This window comes from Neopsephotus bourkii, unplaced genomic scaffold (assembly GCF_033783945.1).
Source record: "Neopsephotus bourkii isolate Nb327-2 ecotype Australia unplaced genomic scaffold, CSIRO-AGI_Nbou_v1 NB_663, whole genome shotgun sequence".
Lineage (NCBI taxonomy): Eukaryota > Metazoa > Chordata > Aves > Psittaciformes > Psittacidae > Neopsephotus > Neopsephotus bourkii.
In genome coordinates this window covers 1,266,035-1,285,583 of record NW_026901162.1, presented here as the reverse complement: position 1 = coordinate 1,285,583, position 19,549 = coordinate 1,266,035, and the positions used below count along the sequence as shown (strand labels likewise).

Genomic DNA, 19,549 nt, shown 5'->3' with positions numbered 1-19,549 from the left:
CAGAAAGATCTAAATAACAACAGTTGGTGTGACAGAAATACGAGTAATAAACAGCGTGAACACAACACCTCCATCTGTCTCAGAAGTGCTTGCCCCAGCAGACTCATAATGCTAAAGGCAGTGACCCTCAGGTGGATTACGTGGAAACTGGGAAGTCACAAAGAAACTTCTGAAATGAACAAGTAATCAGCCTCAGAAGTATAAAAGCAATGTGAAAATTTGTAACAGGGATAAAAGATGCTGGAGCAGAACAGAGCCATGATCAAAACCTGTAACCCTTGCCACTTCCATCCAAGCCTGATGGATACCATGGCTGGCAACAGTACCAGTGGTTTGGGGTGCAATATGCAGGGACCCACAGCTTGGGTGGGTGCATGTGACCTACTGGAGAACCTTTTCAGTGGCCTGCGGATTAGCAGATTGTAGGGAACTGCAGATTTGGGGGAACATCACAGTGACATGCAAAGCTGAAGCACCCACATCTCCCAAAGGAAACATACAATTAAGGGCACCTGCACCCCCCAAAGAGTGGGTGCTGCCTGAAACCCACACATGCTGCAAGGGGCTGTGGGTGCTTGTATTTCTGTAGGTGAGTGCATCAGTATGTGCATGTGATTACAAGTTTTTAGGATCCATTCCAGAAGGAATTCTAGAAATTTGTGGGTGTTTATATTTCATGCCTGCTATTGTCATTTGTATGTTGCACCCACCTTCTATTTTCATTTTCTAAGAGAACTGAAAATATTTCATTATACGAAATGACTAGCTTTACAATATGACTGTAATATATACATCTATTTCAGGAATAATTGCTTTTGGAAATCTATTACCAGATTATCCGAATGAAAATGCTAACTTCACAACCGGTGCTCTTAAACTGCTATCATCTACTGAACTAAAACCTGAATGAGTCAACCTCAAGGATGAAATAGAGAGGAGATGACTTACTGATAACAGACAAACAGAAAGGAGAAAAAATCAAGTAAGATGGACCTCAATGTCTTGGAAATAATGTCACTGAGGAGGACAGTGACAGAGCAGCTTTGGTGAGCACCTGGTGTTCAGCCAGGGTCAACTCACCACATATCTCACTGCAACATTAAACAATTAGAGGTTTCGACTGTTTAGTACAGACAGAGCAGGAAGAGTGCAAGGAGATCAAAGACAATATTGCAGACTACAGAGTAACAGACAACTCACAGGACTTTCACTAGTAAAGTTAAACCCAGACTATTAGTGGAAGTTATCAACAGGTGTCAATAGAGAACAGGGTGAAGTGTTCTTTGAGTTTCTGACCGATGAAAAACTGTTTTCCTGAGTTACTCTCCCAGGGCAATGATTGTTGGTCAACTCATGTAAACCTTCCGTAATACTTCTAAAATAATAGATGACAACACAATGAAGCAGTATTATGTACCAAGCTAAAAATCAGTGACTATGTAGGTTGTTCTGGTTGTTCTACTCTGTGTAACCAGAGCGACTAAAGATTATGAAGAGCCGAAGCCTTGTTGTGGACAATTTGCAAAAACTTAAAAGCAACAGTCAGTGGAAGTGAACATAATCAGAAATGCAAAGTATTCAAAGAACCTGGGAATCAAGAACATCCTAATGGTGCATAAACAGCTGCAATGTATAAAAACTATATAAATTCTCTATACATACACATGTATACATATGCATGGGGCATGAGAAGAGAAGAATCAAAGAAGTTCTTTTCAACTAGTTTATAAAAGATTTGGTACTGTTTTCCGGGTTCAACTTCCAGCTAAGGCAACGATTCTAGAAGACAAGTCTAGGTTCAGCTATATTCTTCCCCACAAGACTATTAAGGGACAAAAGCGAAGTATTAGAAGAACTGCAAAAATGAAGATTTCCTGTAAAAAACTTTTCTCTATTGTGCATATGCATTATGGCAGTTTTAGATTACATCGGCATATATTAACACCAAACTTCAGCTTCACATGATTGGATCATATGACAGTAATTACAAATTTCTTCACTAAAAAGCAATTATTTAATATTGTCTTCTACCCATGAGGTTTAATAATGTCCCAATACTTGACTTTTGGAACGCTAGTGGAGCTTTATTATGGAAAAGAATTACGAAAGTTTCAGAAATTCCCATCAGTTTTCAGGCACAAACCAGTGTATTTTCAAAATATCTCTGCAATATGAAGAGGAAATAAGTATTTTTGAAGAACAAAGATTAAGATCAGAAGAATCCACTACTTTTGGGTGCCCTGAAACACTCATGAGCTGCTCTTTTTTTTAGAAAACTTGGCATTACTTATTACTTTGTATACTTATTCAAGCAGCTGCAATTGATTTATTTTGGTTGCAGCTCTGAGCACTGTGTGCTTCTGCAAAGCAGAACACAACACTAGTCAGGTCCCAGCACTAAGGAAACTAAAAGGTGGGCACGTCTTCATTAGCAGTCCAGCTTGCAGAAGTGAATCTCTTCATTAACTCTATTACACATGCCATCTGGGTCAAACGAAAGAGCAGCAGTTTTGGCACGTGCAAACTGGATTACATTCACAGCACACGAAGTACTTAACTGATGAGTGAGGTGCATAATGTTCTGAAAGCCCACAAGCAAATCTAGAACACACATGAAGCACAAAACATGATGCCCTCCCAACAGATTTAACTGCTATATAACAAACCCTCAAATTCTGAATTCCTATTGCCTCTCCTTATTAAATACTCAGCCTTCTGCTCCATTCTTCATTTTGCTTTTGCCTTGTCCCCTTGTCTTCTCTTCAGCTTGCTTTGTTATTTCCTTAGTGGACATGATAGCTGGTGAACTGTTAAGTGCTGAGGATTCAGCATGGTGCAACCTGCAGCACCACTCCAACTTACATCTGGTGTAAAAAGTCCAAGACCTCCCTAAGTGGAAGGGTCATCTGGTGGCAGTAACTACTAACTTGACTTAATACTGCCATGTATTAAGAGTGAAAAGTTTAAGAAAATGAGAACATGTTCATAAGAAAACCTAATGGGAGTCTGGAGGCTGCAAAGCTGATGTGCCCCAGACTGCACAGACTGAAAGAGATGAGTGAATGAAAGCACACCATGGACCCCACCACCTGGATTTAGATGTGCATGCTCTGGAATGAGGCATTTAGACATGGGATAGCCCAGGACAAGTCAGAGCCTTCAGCATTACTCCTGACTTTCTGGAGTAGGATATGGTGCAATGGGCAGAATATCCGGCGATACCTGTATGATCATCTGAGCATATGACCACCACCACCACTGCCAGTATCCCAGTACTGAAGTTCAACCAGGGAACAGGATGTTGATGATCCATCAAGAAGAGCATCACAACACAGTCCCCACCATGAGTGCTCCATGCAAAACATTAACCAAAAAACCCACAGGAATATCTCTGATGAGTACGACAAATGTGTGAAATAACATAATCTCCTGGTTCACCTGTGGGAGGACAAGGAAAATGTTTCCTTGGAGAAACTGTGGGAGGGTTGCTTCCGATCTTGCAAGGCCCAAGTAGTTAACACAACTTCCCATTCTCTTATCACACCACACTCCAGAAAGCTGCAACATCAGCTAGTCTTACACCTACCCACAAACCTGACAGTCCCTTGCCTTCACAAAGCATAAGCCCCTCCAAGTGCTGGAAATTTGGCTTTTTGCCTTCTGTACGTTATGTAGTCTGTAGCAGTCTACTACTGCTTAAGCCTGGGATGTCTTTTGAGGTCTGCAAAGAGATCACTTGTAGACACAGCTACATTCAATAACATTCACATAAGGACATGTGAGGGGAAACAGCATGCTTGTCTAAAAGGCATGGATGACTGGGTGTTGATGATGGAAGGAAGTGAAAGAAAGCAACACAGTAATGGTAGTCTATTGCTTTTTCATATGTAATTAGCAAGATAGCAAAAGATAGCACTTGTTGATTGTACTTCTCACAGCCTCACTCTAACCACCCCAGGAAGATCAGAGTTGTTCTCTTTGGCAATGCAATCACTGATGACACCCTGACTTGGACAGCATGCTGCATGCCCTGGCCACTGTCAGAGGCCTGTGCATACTTCTAGAGAACTGGTCCCTGTACTTCTAGTCAGGTCAGAAAGGATCATCCACATTCTCACAAAGTTAAGAAGGCCACTCATGATTAAGCAGGTATTTATGACTTGAGGGATGCTGAGAATGCTGTTGTCCAGCATGCCCCAGTGACAGCATTATCTTGCAATAACCTAACCTTGCAGCAAAATTTGTTTCTGCATCCATTCTGATGCCATACATGGCTAAACTAGGCACGTACTTCCTTGTTGGAACAGACTCTCATGACTCGGAGTTAAAAGGGGTCAAAGTCACCGGTTCCTTTAGCTACACAGCCCTGACCCATTCCCAAAGCAGGTATGTTTTGTACAGTAAATGGCAGGGACCATAGAGAAAAAACAGCATGATCCTGTGATAAAACAAAAAGCAATTGTAATCTTGAATACAATGGACCAGCACTAATATAAAATCTTTCCTGCTTCACTCTGAGAATGGAATAGAATTCTAACAGTATTTAAATGTGTATTTTCCTACAATATGCATGTGTGTGTCTATATATATTTAATTTTTAATATATATTTTTATACATGTATTTTTTAATATATTTTTGTATAGCAAATGACTCCCTTAAATTCTTTCTGTCACCATCCTACAGCAAGCCTGAAGCCTTCAGATCCACTGCACAAGTGTCTACTGCTTGACTTAACAGAATGATAGTAATAGGTGTTTGCTATGCGGAGATGCTATGTGGAGATGACATGCACTGCTCAGCAGTGAAACAAAAGGCAGCAGAACAAAACTTCTGCTGGTAGGACTTCGCAGGTACTTGCTGGATTACATTCCAGGCCCTGGATAAAAATCAGTGCTATCAGATGTAGACTTTGTTTCTTAGAACCATCACCCCTTTCGACCCTGCTTTGTTTTTTTTCTTCTCAAGGTCTGGTCCTAATCAGCACTTCTTCACTGCAGCATGTACTCCTTGTCTACTCCATCCCAGACTTCTGCCCTTTAGTCTCTCAATAAAGTTATGATATCCTTGTCTCATCAATCTTCATCTTTGTCATGCAGCTTCAGTCTCCTGCTACTTCTGCACACTGTCTCCACCCATCTTAGTTCTACTTCCATCACCCTTTCATTATCAACCTGCTTGTAAAAATAACAAGCATAAAAGCTACTTGCTCCATCTTGTTCTTCCAACAGAACAGACACACTCTGTTCCTGGTCTCGTTTTCTCATCTTAAACTCCCCATCTATTCTGATCTCTCAAGTCTTGATTATACTTTGGACCTGTGCTCATTGTCAGAGATGTCTCTTCTCCACTCACTTCTTTTTTCCCCCCACACCTTAATCGTCCTAAGCTTTCTGTTCAGTCCCAGCTTCTTCTCTAGAAATTTTGTTGCCCCTCCACTAGCTTCAGTTGCCACAGTCATCCTATTAAGAGGTACTGAACTTGACTGTTACAGCTACTTTTATGTACACCACAGCAGCAGCTAGGATCATCTAACTCCTCTCCATTTCTTCATCTCAGCTCTCTCCACCCTTTCTTACAGGATTTACTTCAGACAGCTTCCACCTCCATGACAGTCACCAAAGATGCAAGTGCCCTAAAGACACATTAACATGCACTGAAGACATTCTGATGCTTGGACCCAGCAGGATACACCAAACATTCACGACTTCCTCTATTAGTATTATCCCTACTCAGCCCTTGAAGCCCCATAGAATGGCAAAACAGTTGACACTGGACAAGACCCATGGATGTCATCTGGTCCAACCCACTTGTTTAAGCTGGGTCACCTAAAGCCAGTTGCCCAGAACCATGTCCAGACTGCATTTCAGTATCTTCAAAGAGGAAGTCTCCACAAACTCTCTGTCCAACCTGTGCCAGTGCTCAGTCATCCTCATGGTAAAAGTGTTCCCTTATGTTACAGGGTTATCTCCTGTGGTTCAATTTGTGCTCACTGCCACAGACCCTCATGTTGGGCACACTGAAAAGAGCCTGGCTCCATCCTCTTTGCACTTGCCCTGCACATATCTATATAACACTGATGAGATCCTGGCTGAGCCTTCTCTTCTCCAGGCTAAACAGTCCCAGCATTCTCAGGCTCTCCTCATTAGGATGTAAAGCAACATATGAAAGAAGAATCAAGACTGAGGCACCAAAACTGGGGCCAGGTTTTCTGGGAGGTGAAGAGGAGAAGATACATGAATAATGAGGAAGTAGCTCACTGACTGGACAAACCCTTGGCTCCTCCTGGAGACAGAGTTGCAGTGATTCTTTTTTGTAGTTTACAATAGGGAACACAGATTGGTTTTACTCAGGCAATTGGTGGACTGAGGATTGAAGTGCAGTATAAATAGATGAAGTTGTATAAATCCTTGCAGAAGGGTTGGGAACAGGGAAGGTACAGATGATGAAAGAAAAGAACACTCTAAGATGCAAGAAATGACCGAATTTGGCATCTGTGTTTTAAAGAGTATTTATGCAGAATTATGAATTAGTTTTACAAATTGAAAATAAATTGGTAGGTTTTCAAACAGGTAAGACAGAAGCCCACTGCTTACAGACACCTGCCTGGCAAATTTTTTGCCTCTCTTCCCTCAAGGTGCCAGACACTCTTAAAGAGAAACCTGTCTGAATTTTTCTCTACTTTTCAAATAAGCTTTTCAAAACCCTCATTTTTGGTGAGGTTTCCAGAACCTCACCAGGGATCTCTCATGCCTGGAGATATCTGTTATGTAATCTTTTTTTTCCTGAACTAAAGAATGTTACAGAAACCTGAAAACAGATTTTAAAGTAAGAAATGGTGTTAAGCATCACCATTATGTTACTGGAAATGTTACAAGCTCTTCCTATATATATTTCTTTTAATTCTGTTAGTACCATGATTTCACAGAGTGGCCGAGAAGAATAATTCCACATAATAAGTATCAAGACAATTTTAGCTTCATAAATATTAATATACTAAAAATTACTTTTGTCATTTACACTTCAGTGACTGGAAGTTAAGTGAGTTTTCTTTAGTGTGGGAAGTTAAAAACCCTCTAAACTTGGACAGAGAAAAGGAGATGTAAACTAGCAGCAAATACATTCTGATTTTATGGAGAGCTTTATTTACTTACCACTGGCTTGGCTATATTAGAAAGAAGTGCTTCAAGTGCTTTTGTTTCTTCATCCTTTTCTTAAAAAACAAAATCAAAGGAAACAAAAAGTACCCATGAACATTGTTCAGTGACTTTACAGTGAAACAGCTCTTCATATTCAAACACTGCATACAGACTAAAGTATCTATGAAACAACACTTTACCAATTTGCATTCATCTAGAGCAACATAAAACTGAAAAAGCTCTCAAAGATGTTGTTCATATAAAACTATTTCTAAATCCATTCTATGATTTATGGAATACAGAAAGCCTGGTTATCTTTTATTAATGAATAACTTCAAATAAACTACTGCTCTGGAGTACTTAAGCTCTTAGCTGAGCTATTTCCTATAGATTTTTCTCTTTGGATGTAGAAGCAGTCAAGTTACAGTAGTTTAAATATGTTACTGCATGTTACGTGGCAGACTACTTACTGGTAACACTGCTGGACTCCCTCAATTGCAAGGGCAAACCTCACCTTAGCCTTCAGTTACACCTCAGGGAAAGAATCTGAAGTATTTTGTTTCAGCTGAAAGTAAAGCTGAGCTTTATAAAGGACTCAAAGATTATACAGAGTGCTTTATGTACTTTCTCCCACACACTATTAAAATTGTATTATCTCAATAGCGTAAGTGAACAGGCTACTCAGTTTTGGAGATGTGGCCAGCCATTTTTAGTTGACTTAACCTGCCTTAATCTAAAAAGAAAAATCAAAGCCTGGCAAAATTCTTTAAAAACCACAGGTCAAATCTATTTACAACTTTAGTCTCAAAACCAAACTGCCTTAGAAATGTAATTAAATGCATATCTGACTTCTGTTTGCTATTACAGGTCTAAGTCACAGTACATTATTTTCCCAAATGTCTCCTGAATTAAATGATTTTGAGGAGTGGGCTTTTCCATTTTTCATATAAAGTACTTCTAAGGAACCCTTAACAAAATTTTCGTAACATATGTAAGCAACAGTACATTTTAGTCACCTGTGCCTTGGAAAAGTTAGCTCACAGGTAAGTACAAACTAACTGAAAGTAAACTGAAGCCAAGACAAATGCTATGCTGGAACTATAGTGACAAGCATTTATTCAAGTTTGGAACAACAGTTCCCGAATTCTGAATTCAGATTTTATTTCAAAGGTGTCCCTTGTTACTAAGTTTTCACATGCTTTTAAACAGGTCTTGTAGGTTGAGATTTCCTGGTCTTGGTTAGACGTACATACTTCACATTCTGTTTGGTATACAGCAATCTAATATATATTGGCACAAAATCATCACCTCAAAGGAAATCTAAGTGAGCTGATAAAATCATGATTTGTTTCCTTCAGCATCAAAAGTTACAAATCCCTGTTCTGAGAAAAGTGTAGTTGGCTGATGACCATTTGCATTCTGAATGTGAAGTGCTGTACCAGTAACCTGAAAGTTGCATAGTGGCATATCATCAAATTCAAGGATGGTATGACCGAGACTGAGTGAATTCGGTCCATTTACAAGATCACAAGCTTTCCAGTGAAATACAGGTATTAATGATAAACACACTTCCTAGCATAGCATCTTAGAAAACATGAACTCACAGAGATTAGTGTGAGAACCTGTCTTCTTCTACAAAGGTCTTTCAATAGTAAGTTGATAGGGACAGGCATTATGTGAATTTTATGTAACAACAGTATCTCTTTCACAAAATACTCCTCTTGAACAGGAAATGTACATTCAACTTGTATCAGACATCTGGTTCAAGTTTTCTGCAATATCAAACAGTCAGTTGATATCCAGCGATTCCTTAAATTGTCAGCACCAATAACTCTGGACAAAGCACAGATTTTTCTTTCCTCAAGTCTATGTGGAGACTTATGCCAGTGGTTTTGTTCCTTCAGGTCCATCGTTCTAGTGTGATGAGCAGATCAATTGCTCTTAACTCCATTCTATGTAAGTCAGGGCAGTTATGGGCTACTACCCAACTTCAGGATTGTTAAGTGTACTGTTCTACCTAAAATGCTATGTTCCTGTAAATACTAGACTTGCATTATATATTATTTTTGTTAACACTTACCTTCTACTTCTGTGTCTGTCTGAGAATTGCTTTTTCCTTTACCCAAAGACTTGCTTTTGGTAGAACTTGTGCTTATACCAGCTGCATCCTGTCCTTTTGTAAGTCCGTTGTGTTCACTTGTAGGAGAAGGACATTTCTGAGGAGATGATGGAGGGCTGTTTAACTTATCCTTCTGAGTTCCATGTCGATCTTTTAATTTTTTTTGTAACCTTTCATACGTTTTACAAGACCTTTCATCTCTGAAGTTCGATCTTCCATGAGCAGGCAGAGTTTCTAAATGAAAGAAGAAAACATTAAAAATCATCATTAAGAACAGAATGTAATTAAAAAACTTACTGAAAAATGCTACGTGTGCTAAATGAACACTTGTGTGTAAAATTACATCTTTACTCCTATTGGAAAACGTAAGTGTCAAGCAGACAAAATGATACACACTAACTGTTCATTAACAACATGTTAGGGGAGAAAGCGTTATCTTTCCTTCCCACATCTTTTTTCTACTTAAAAATTATCCTTAAACTGTTTCTATAATCGTTCTTCAGCTGTAAGGTACAGGATACAGTCACCACAGAAAAAATGTCATACCTTATTACACAGGAAGAGGTTTGGTTTAATGCTGAATAAAAAACACAGTTGGAATGCAACTAGATCAAGTACTTTAATTGAATACTAGACTGATTAATGGTGAGAAATCAACAGGAAAAGCAGAAATCAATAGGGAAAACCCCCACAAAAGCATAGGGCAATTGAAACATACAGAAAGGCTGTAGATAGCATGGCTACATCTTGTAAGTACACTACACTGGTATACAGTAACCTAAGCATTGCTGCCATATGACCAAAATCCCACCTCTAAGTCAAAACGTGGCTTTGGAAATAAGGCAGTACCACACCAATAAAAAACACTAAACTGCAGATTGGTGAACTTTTCTGTCCAGTTCTAACATTTGTATCCACTTCAGCTTTCTGACTCAAGAATTTTAAACAGCAACCAACTCTTTCCCCAATGTAACCCTATCTATGATAAACAATGAAAATTTTAAAAAAATACATCCTTCAAAACCAGCATAGAATTTGTCCATTTTCAGGTAAACTGGATCAGTTGTTCTGAAAAATGAATTCATTGTTTTGTATTTCTTATGTGTTGGAAAGTATAGGAAACAAGATTAAATACAAACTGTCTTGCAAGATGGATAAAACCCACAAAACTAGAGGCCTTTCCAGTTTCTGTTTTAGTAGGTCAAGTTAATTCCCAGAGAATTTGACAGGAGACTACCAGATAAGCTGTGATTATTTACAAATTTGATCTTTACTACCATTAGAGATTTAAGTGCTCTAATAAGAGAACTACCATGCTATAAGCACTTCTGTGTTTTTCCCCCTCCTTAAATTCAGATTCCTCACATAGGACCTTAACTGTGAGATCTGACTTCTTAAGGCCATAGCCAAAGTCAGTGGTCCAGAATTAAACATGAAATCTGTAGCAAATATGTAATAAATTACAGCATCCAACCTAGCTTCAGGACAGGCTGGATGGGGCTTTCAGCAGCCTTGTCTAGTAGAAGGTGCCCCTGCCCATGGCAGGGAGGCTGGAACTGGATGATCTTTACGGTCCCGTTCAACATAAACCATTCTATGATTCTATGATCCCTAGTCCTTTAACTCCCTAAATCCAAAGGCATCTTACATATATATTTAAAACAAAGCAAACCCAAAGAATCCTACTTCATCAATTTTTTTCTACATTAGCAGTTTCGCAGAATCACTGAATTTGTATTTAAAGGGATATAACCTAGCGGCAGAAACCTAAAAAATACTATTCCATTAGAAGTATCCTTTATCTTTAATGCATTTAAATATCATACTCTGATCTCTTAATTTAGCAAACTAAAAGCAAGTAACTGCCATCTACAGGAAAACAACAAATTAATAAAACTATGAATAAGCACCCAAAAAGCATCTAATAAAGCACTATTATCAAAATAGTGCAAGGAAGAAATAAAGTACAACTTCAGAATACAGAAACACTAAGAATTCCAGGAAGACATCAGTATATTCTTATTTGACAGCTTTGTAAATGGTGACTATTTAAGCACGGTCACTACATGAAGGACTTTTTAGAGATGTTTTTAGTAGTATCATAGAATACTGGGAATCTACGCACCTACAGCAATATAACAAAGTTGTGTTTAGTCTCCCCCTCTACAGTGTCAAGGTTTTTTCTCTAAAAACAGCAACCTGGCATTGCTCTCGAAGACTTTCAAAGTCAGCACCTGACTTACTGCAGAAGTTTATCAAAAGAAAGACAAGTCTGCCAGAAATTTAAATATTAATCTAACAACCCAACCCCTGAGTTAGTACACACATACACTTTGCCACTAAACATTATTAAAAGGCATGTGTCAATAGCACTACCAAAACTATCTTCAACTACAGTATTAAGTTTAGGTTGGTGACACCTGATCATTCAAGTTGGACTTCAATACAGACATTGGACTACATGCATACAGTTTTACACACAAAAATAGCAAACATTTTTCATAATTAATAGCAAGAACTCCTGTTTTATGCTTCAAATGGGATACTTGCAAGACAAGAGGTCTCAGAACAGTGCTCAGGTACGGACTTAAACTCTATATCTCAGAGGAAGGCATCAGCTGAATCACTACAAACACTTCCTGCATTGCTCTCCTGACAAATCTGTAACTGATACACATAAATAATCTGCATGTTTAATTAATTAGACTTGTCTGTTCAGTGATCCATTAAAATAACTTCTTCTGGAGTAACAACTTTCAGTAAAAACAGGACCTGGTACCCTCATAAAATTGTTCTGTATAGCTCCCATTCAAGCTGAAAGTCTTGCTTGACAAAGCCCGAACATCAGTGTAACAGATGCTGGAAATAAGTAGAGTATTATTTCCTTTGATAGAACTTGCAATATTTGGTAAACTGCTTACCCAAATCCCCGTATACTTGCGAGGTGTGATACTGTGGAATGTACTGTGTTGCCATGTCACCAGCTCCGGTCACAGGTGAGTATATATGACGTGGTGGAGGAGGTATCATCGCTGGAAGAGGAAGGAAGCCAGGCAGTGGGGGATGTGGAGGCCTGTGTATCACTGCATGACCACCAGGATGAAATTCTGGAGCCTGGGGAACCACCACAACCCTTCGAACACCGTTATCCTCAATAACCTGCACAGTGAGAGACAATGCACCAAAAGGGAAATGACAATCTGAAAGGTGCATTCTGTAGATACAAAACTAGGAATAGTATATCCCTTAAATTTGAGAAAACAGGAGGAGACCGTGAATAAAAAATAAAGGACAATTAAAGGGCTACCTACATGAAGTGTATTAACTGCAACAATGCCATTCATTTCTGAATGTGATGCGGGAAAAACATGTTTAAAAAAAAAAAAAAGACTGTAACAACATAACAACATCTTATAAACAACCAGGTATATTTGTGGCATGAGCCTAGCTTCTCCCCAGGGCCCTCTTTCCACCCTCATTCATATTGCTTGTATACTACACAGCTCCTTGTATTTGCTTGACAGCGTAACAGCTAGATTGCTCCCTAGAAGTGATTTGGTGGGTGAACAGACCACACTCCTCATAAATAGAGACAGGAAAAGCACAACAGTGTCTGGTCTTTGCTCTGTGCCCAATTCAGGCCACCAACATTAACCCAGGAGGCAGTGGCCATACTGAGCAGCAGCTTTTGCCTGCATCAAGCTGTTAAAACAAGAAACCCAGCAGGATGGTAGTCAGCCCTCTCAAGACTCCTTCACAACTCAAGGTAGTTTTTAGAAAGAATCTAATTTTCTTTCCTCCCCCCTTGCCTGTCTTGCACTGTGAAGGAAGCTACATGCTATACAGAAAACAGGGACCATTGTGTCAGCCTCTGCCAGACTCTGGTGTGCAAAGAGGCTTGTTATGCAAAAATGGCAAATGGGAGATGTGACAGGACAAGCCCGTGGCTGAGGGACCGGAGCGCAGCCTTCAGCAACCCTGCTATAATTTCAAAGAAACGGAAGTAGCATATGCAATCCCATGATGAGAGTAAGTGTGGGCACATGAGATACACAGAATCATAGAACAGTTTGGTTTGGAAGGGACCTTCAAAGGTCATCTCATCCAATCCCCTGCCATGAGCAGGGACATCTTCAACTAGATCAGGTTGCCCAGAAACACATCCAGCCTAGCCCTGAATGTGTCCAGGGATGGTGCATCCATCATCTCTCTGTGCAATCTGTGCCACTGTTTCACCACCCTCATTGCAAAGGATTTTTTCCTGACATCTAGCCTGAATCTCCCCTCTTTTAGTTTAAAACCATTACCCCTCATCCTGTCACAACAGGCCCTGCTAAACAGTCTTTCCTTATAGGCTCCTTTTAAAAATTGATAGGAGCTGAGGTGTGCTGTTCACAGCACGAGTAGCTTGTCTGGGGTCTGTAGAATGTAGGAAACTGGTGGAGAGCAGGCACAAAGGCACATAGAGTAGAAAGTACTGAAGCAGAAAACGCTCACAAAAATACATGAGTGACGGTAATATCTAGATATGATTTTTTTTTTTACTTGTATATATCCAGGTGTTAATAACTTTAGTGTCAGGGATGCCAATGAACAAATTGTTACCCATATTCTACTAAAATGCTGGGACTGCCACGTAAGGCTTTAGATTAAACGTTTATCCTGAAAAGCAGGAGAATGGAATCTGGAATATCATGACTACATTCAAAAACATGGGACAAGGAAACCCTACACTCTCAATCTAAGTTTTCACTGACACTTGAAATGAGGTGGGAACAGGTACACACCTATGCCAATGAGCAACCTGGTGCAAGAGGAGCAGATCAAATCAAAGCTCCTAGTGCCAAGCTGCTTTCAGTTCCACTGTTTAAGCTTAAGCGTATTAAGCTTAGTTAGATTTAGTCCCGTGCCCTGGTGTGAACGCTTCCACCAAGTCCAGGACAGAAAGCTCCTTGGAGGATCAACCATTTGTTTTACCATGCCTCCGTTAAGGGTTGGTGTGCGTCTGATACATCTGAAATGGAACTTCTACTCTTCTTTTCTCTGACAGAGATCTAATTTGTACCCCCCCAGAATGATCCTGCTAGCTGAACCTGGCTGAACCAATGCAATGTAGTAAGGCTGGTCAAGAAGTTGCTTCAAAACTTCACTGTTGTACTTAGATGGTTATGTAGACACAGCCGCATGTTTCTGGTGTAATGACAGGATGAGGATCTCTGTGCATATGCAATAAAATTCAGAAGACATAAAAATATACACAATGGAGCTGATACCACCTTACCTAGAGAGCTGAAAATAAATATAAACTGCCTAAGCTAACAGAGCTTTAAAACACATACACACTCTGACTTTAAGAAAGGGGCTATTTTCAGTATACAGAAATTGTCCCATATTGGGAAAGAGTAATTTCACTAAAGACAACATTCTTCATATCTGTGCAACCACAGCTGTGTGGTATCCTAAACGCAGGATGTATTAACAGAAGAAAATACAAACAGAATTTCTGCTGTCCAGTGAAATTATCTAAACACAGAAATGCTGTTTTAATTAAGTCCTTTATGCTTACAAGAAAAATTGCAGTATCATGACTTTATGAGCAGATTCAGATTACATAGGAAGCAGTTTCCATTAAAAACAAAACAAAACCAAACCAAACCAACAAAGTCAAACCAACAAAAACCAGACTACTTAGTTTATAATTTATTTGTCTTCTTTGTCTTCTTGGGTCTGCTAATAGCCTAAGTAACTCAGAACTAGATACCTTATTTACAGCTGCAGGGACCTTAAGTTTAATAGTGTAAAATGAAGAGTTCAATAAGCCTGTAACTGTGCCTCTAAATCAAGTATCAGCTCAGTGGTAGGCCTCTTCCAGGCAACTACACAGATAAAAACCCTCCAAAAGCAGTAAGAGCATCATGTCAATTATATAATTTTAAGTTTAAAAAAGTAAACAAGCTATCAATTATCCTAAGTGTAGCGGCAAAACATGTAGTTCTGGCTCAGGCCTGTTTGTCTGAGTTAACCGACTACACATTGGTGGAAAACTCACTACAGACAGTGAATGCAGACAGCTTAGAGAGGATAAATAAAGATGCAATTTCTTTCAGAGCTTTACAACTACAGAAAAAGAAGGTAAAAGTTAATCAACCAATGAATTGCTTTTTATTTATGTGATGTAAGAAAAATAAGTATGCTTTATTCTGTAGTTATGCCCAACTTCTAACAGAAGAAGTATCACTGCCAAACAGGAAGTGAAGTAAGCAAAGGCATAACAGAAAAATGGATAGACAAAAGATGGTTATGCTGAAGTTGTTCTTCCAGGCTGATGGCATTAGACATTTAGCTGGTTTTCAATTTCTCTCAAAATATACTTGCAGTTGCTGACATTTCCAAATACATTATACCTGAAGAAACCATGTAAGTTACTTTGCTAGGACTGCATTAAGTCTGGGATAACTCTCAGCTCAACAGTTTTAGACTTCCCTGTTTACAAAACTACTATCAAATCTCCTGGCTTGTAACAGGAACTTCCATCCTAAAACTATACAGCTGCTATGCTTTGTCAGTAGTAAATACTTCCTAAGCCTTACAAACTACAGGATTTCACAGACTATGGTATTTCTACTCAGATGCAGACAGCAGACATTTGTTCCACTTGTACCCTGAGCTTCACTCTGTACAGTGAAGCACCTTCAGTTCGTAAGTCACAGCACTGTGTTAGCATAACACCTGCTTGTGCTAACAAGCGTGCCTCAGCAAGGCCCAGTTCTTCAGCTTGCCTACTGCAAGTCATCCTCAAAAGAAGGATAAATTAATTTTATAAATATTACTGTGATTGACACAGGTTACACAACTTTTTAAACATCAGAAGGACATCATGGAGAGCTGTAGTCATCTGCTCTAACTTCTGGGTATGACCTACTAACCCCTAGACTTGTCCAGGTTATCTAGCTCACATTCAATATTTAGGCATCTAAATTAGGAATCTCACTGCAGTGAGAAAATGGAAGTCCCATTTTAAGACAAGCTGTGAAAGTATGCATTACATGCTGATTTATTCCTAATGGACAGCTGACATTTTTTCCATGTTGTTTGCTATGCTTTTTCTAATTGATTTGTTTCAGTCCTTACCTGCAGGGAACTTACCAGACATTAACTATGTACCTATATAAAACATATTGATGCCAAGATAAAACATCCACTAACACAGAAATCAGTACAGGTCCTGCACAATGAGCTATCTGGGTCATGACTCTGGTTTATATTCAGAGGACATCTAGTACATTGGGATCCTGAACTCAACAAGGAACTGCGGTTGTTATTGTCACATAAGCAGTTAATATACAACTAAACAGACACATACACAGCGTGAGAAGTCCTCCATGACAGAGACACCACGGACATCTCCCATTATATACTTGCTTAACCACAGTGACTCTGAAACTTAATGCTACTTACTGAATTAGCTATTATGGTTTTTTACTCTCATCATTTGCATGAAAAGAAATAGAATAAAAATCAAATGAAGGGACGTACCTGTGGGGCATATCCAGGAGGCACATAAATAGTAGGCACTGAACCATTTGGGGACATCATTGGAACCTGAGCAGGACCTAAATTGGTTACAAAAATATTCAGTACACCACCATTTAATGATCTGAGAAAGCTGAAAGAACATACTGAACTGCAAAGTCTGTGTGAAAAACATACAAGATAACATGGATAAACAAAGGCAATGCACTGCACAGATAAAATTATAGCAAAGGGCACTCTTAGAAACCTACGAAGCAGTTAGGAAAAAAACAGAAACAAAACTAAAAAGTAAATTAACCAGCAGATATTTTTCCCTTCTCTGTCAGGAAGCTCAGAGAAGTTTCTGTCAAAACTTAACAGGAGACAGAGCAAAAGAAGGGTCCTGAGAGGAAACGAGAAGAGACTTTAAAACAGAAACAAAACAAAACATTCAAAACAAACTGCTGAAACCAGATAGTATTCCACTAGAGTTGTAAAGAAAATTGCTTACAAAATATCTGTTTGGTTACTATAGTCTTATCACCTGAAGTAGTCTCAGTGCCACAGGAGTGGGAGGTAGTAAACAGGACACTAACTTAAGGTCCCAGGGGAAAACCAGCTATTACAAACCAGGAATTCTACTCCTACTAATGGGAACATTTTTGATACCATGATGAAACTTATACCATACAAACCAGAAAGAAAAGAGTTCGCAGACAGGCAAATATGACACAACAGGAACGTTTTAAGGTGGCATTTGTAGATAAAGTACTGCCTGGAATATCTGATACCTTCAAAGAACACAAGGATGCTGTCAACATAACTGGATTCTTCTAAAAGCTTTTGAAAGACTCTTGAAGTAGCAATGCTGCCTTTACTTAAAAAGGGAAAATGACTTTTCATGAATAACTAACTGGCTTGAGAATAGGAAATAAGAAGCAGCAAATGATCAGCTTTCAAAGTGCCTAGAGTGACCAAAGGAGTCCCACAGGCACCCAAACAAGAACCTGTTCAATGCATTAACTTCTGGAAAAGGAAATAAACAGCAAAGTGACAAATTTTTGGTATGCTGTCAGAGCTGCAAATAATCTTACAATACTGAATGATCAGACGATAAAAAAGCAGAAACAGTGTCAATAAGTGCAAAGTAATGCACCGGGATAAAAACAGAAGTATTTACAGTGATGGGCCATAAACTAGCTGCAAATAAGATTATGGAATTACTATGTATCTAAGGAAAGGTATTTCTAGCTGAGTGTTGTTGAAAGAAAAAAGAGAACTTAGAAGTCACTACTAACAGGGCAGAGAACAAGCAGAAAACACTATTATGCTATGGTATAGATCCATGCTGTACCTCGATACTTAGAGCACTGTGTTTGTCTCCACCTTTCAAAAAGAATACACAGAACTAGAAGAGGAAAGGAGGTTTACAGTGGCTTTCCACCAGTTATCAGGAAAGATTAAAGAGACCAGTATTCTTCTACCTGAAGATGGTAAAAATGTAAAAGTGCTGGCAGCAGAGAAACAGCAAAAGACCACTAAAAACCAGCCGACCAAACAAAACCCCAAACAAAAACACTCACAAGCTGCCTAAAAGAACCAGAGATATTAAATTAAATCACTGGGTAGAAGGTTTAAAACAGATAAAGCAAATTCTCATGAAATGTACAGTTAAATTATGTAACTTGCTGCTTCAAGAACACTGTGGAAAGTTAAAGGTTAGGTTCAGAAGAAATTAAACAAATTGAGAGAGGTAATCCGTTAAGAGCTTAAAAAAAAAACCCAACAAAACCAACCAAGCATTACTTCTGGTTCAGAAAGCTAGAAATAAGCAAGTTATTTCTGTGTGCCTGCCCTATCCTTACACCCTTCCCTTCAGCATTTGACACAGGCCTCTAACAGAGCAAGCACACTGGCACAGGCTTCAAGGGGGATTGCCTACAGATGTTTGTACATTCTTGTGTTTAAAATACACAAGAAAACAATTGCTGAAGTTTAATTATTAAAGAAAAACTGAAACACAATAGAATCTGACCAGATTTTGTGGTACGCACATAATGTTGGTATTTAGACACTCCAGACTCCATTCTCCAAACTTTTAGGTCAGTGCAGTGAAGCCACCAAAAACACCAACCCAACTGTTGGTGAAGTTTCAATAACGCCCTTCTGAAAGGGCATTCACAGTTCCACATTAATGTTTTATAAACTCAGTTAAGATCTACAAATAGGAAATACTAAGTAAATGCACAGTACGGTATTTAAGATTATAGCATACCTCATTCTGGTAAGTATGAACTTGACAGAAATACAGATAACCCTGTCCGAATGCTAAGAGCATTGAAAAGGAACAAAACCCACTCTTTAAAAAAGCAGCATGCAATTGAGCTTGATTACATGTACTTTAGGGACTTCTTTAGAGCAAGATCCAGAAGTCTGGAAATGCACTACTTAAAAAGACTAACAGACTTTTTAAGAACAAGGTCTTAATTGAAAGATTAACTGAACTGTGTAACAGCAAAGAATATAAAGACTACAGCAAGCTATAAATGGAGAACTGAACCTCCTTCAAGTCTTTGCGCTCAGCTGAAACTCAAAAATGTTTCAGTGAAAGCTTCTGCTGAGTATGAGGTGGTAAAAATAAAGTGAAGCGAAAAGTAGCAAAAGAGAAGCTGAAAGTGCTTCAGTGCATTAGCTTACAATATGTTCTAAAACATCAACAGCGTACTTACTGTAAGTCACCACTCAACCAAATAGTGTTTTAAATTCTTACATAAGGTGAAC

General features: G+C 39.0%; 1 protein-coding gene across 9 annotated transcripts in view; it reads right to left on the bottom strand.

The window, feature by feature from the left end:
• Positions 1-19,549, bottom strand: part of FNDC3A (fibronectin type III domain containing 3A) — a 116,601-nt gene that overhangs the window by 34,360 nt on the left and 62,692 nt on the right. For 7 of the 9 annotated variants that reach the window (XM_061353101.1, XM_061353100.1, XM_061353102.1 and 4 more), the window contains 4 exons: positions 16,793-16,869; positions 12,178-12,415; positions 9,218-9,490; positions 7,153-7,211 (listed from right to left, as the gene is read on the bottom strand). In XM_061353101.1, the coding sequence (XP_061209085.1) occupies positions 7,153-7,211; positions 9,218-9,490; positions 12,178-12,415; positions 16,793-16,869 (647 nt within the window). The remainder of the gene's footprint in view (positions 1-7,152; positions 7,212-9,217; positions 9,491-12,177; positions 12,416-16,792; positions 16,870-19,549) is intronic. The other 2 variants (XM_061353107.1, XM_061353108.1) reach the window with 2 other exon arrangements.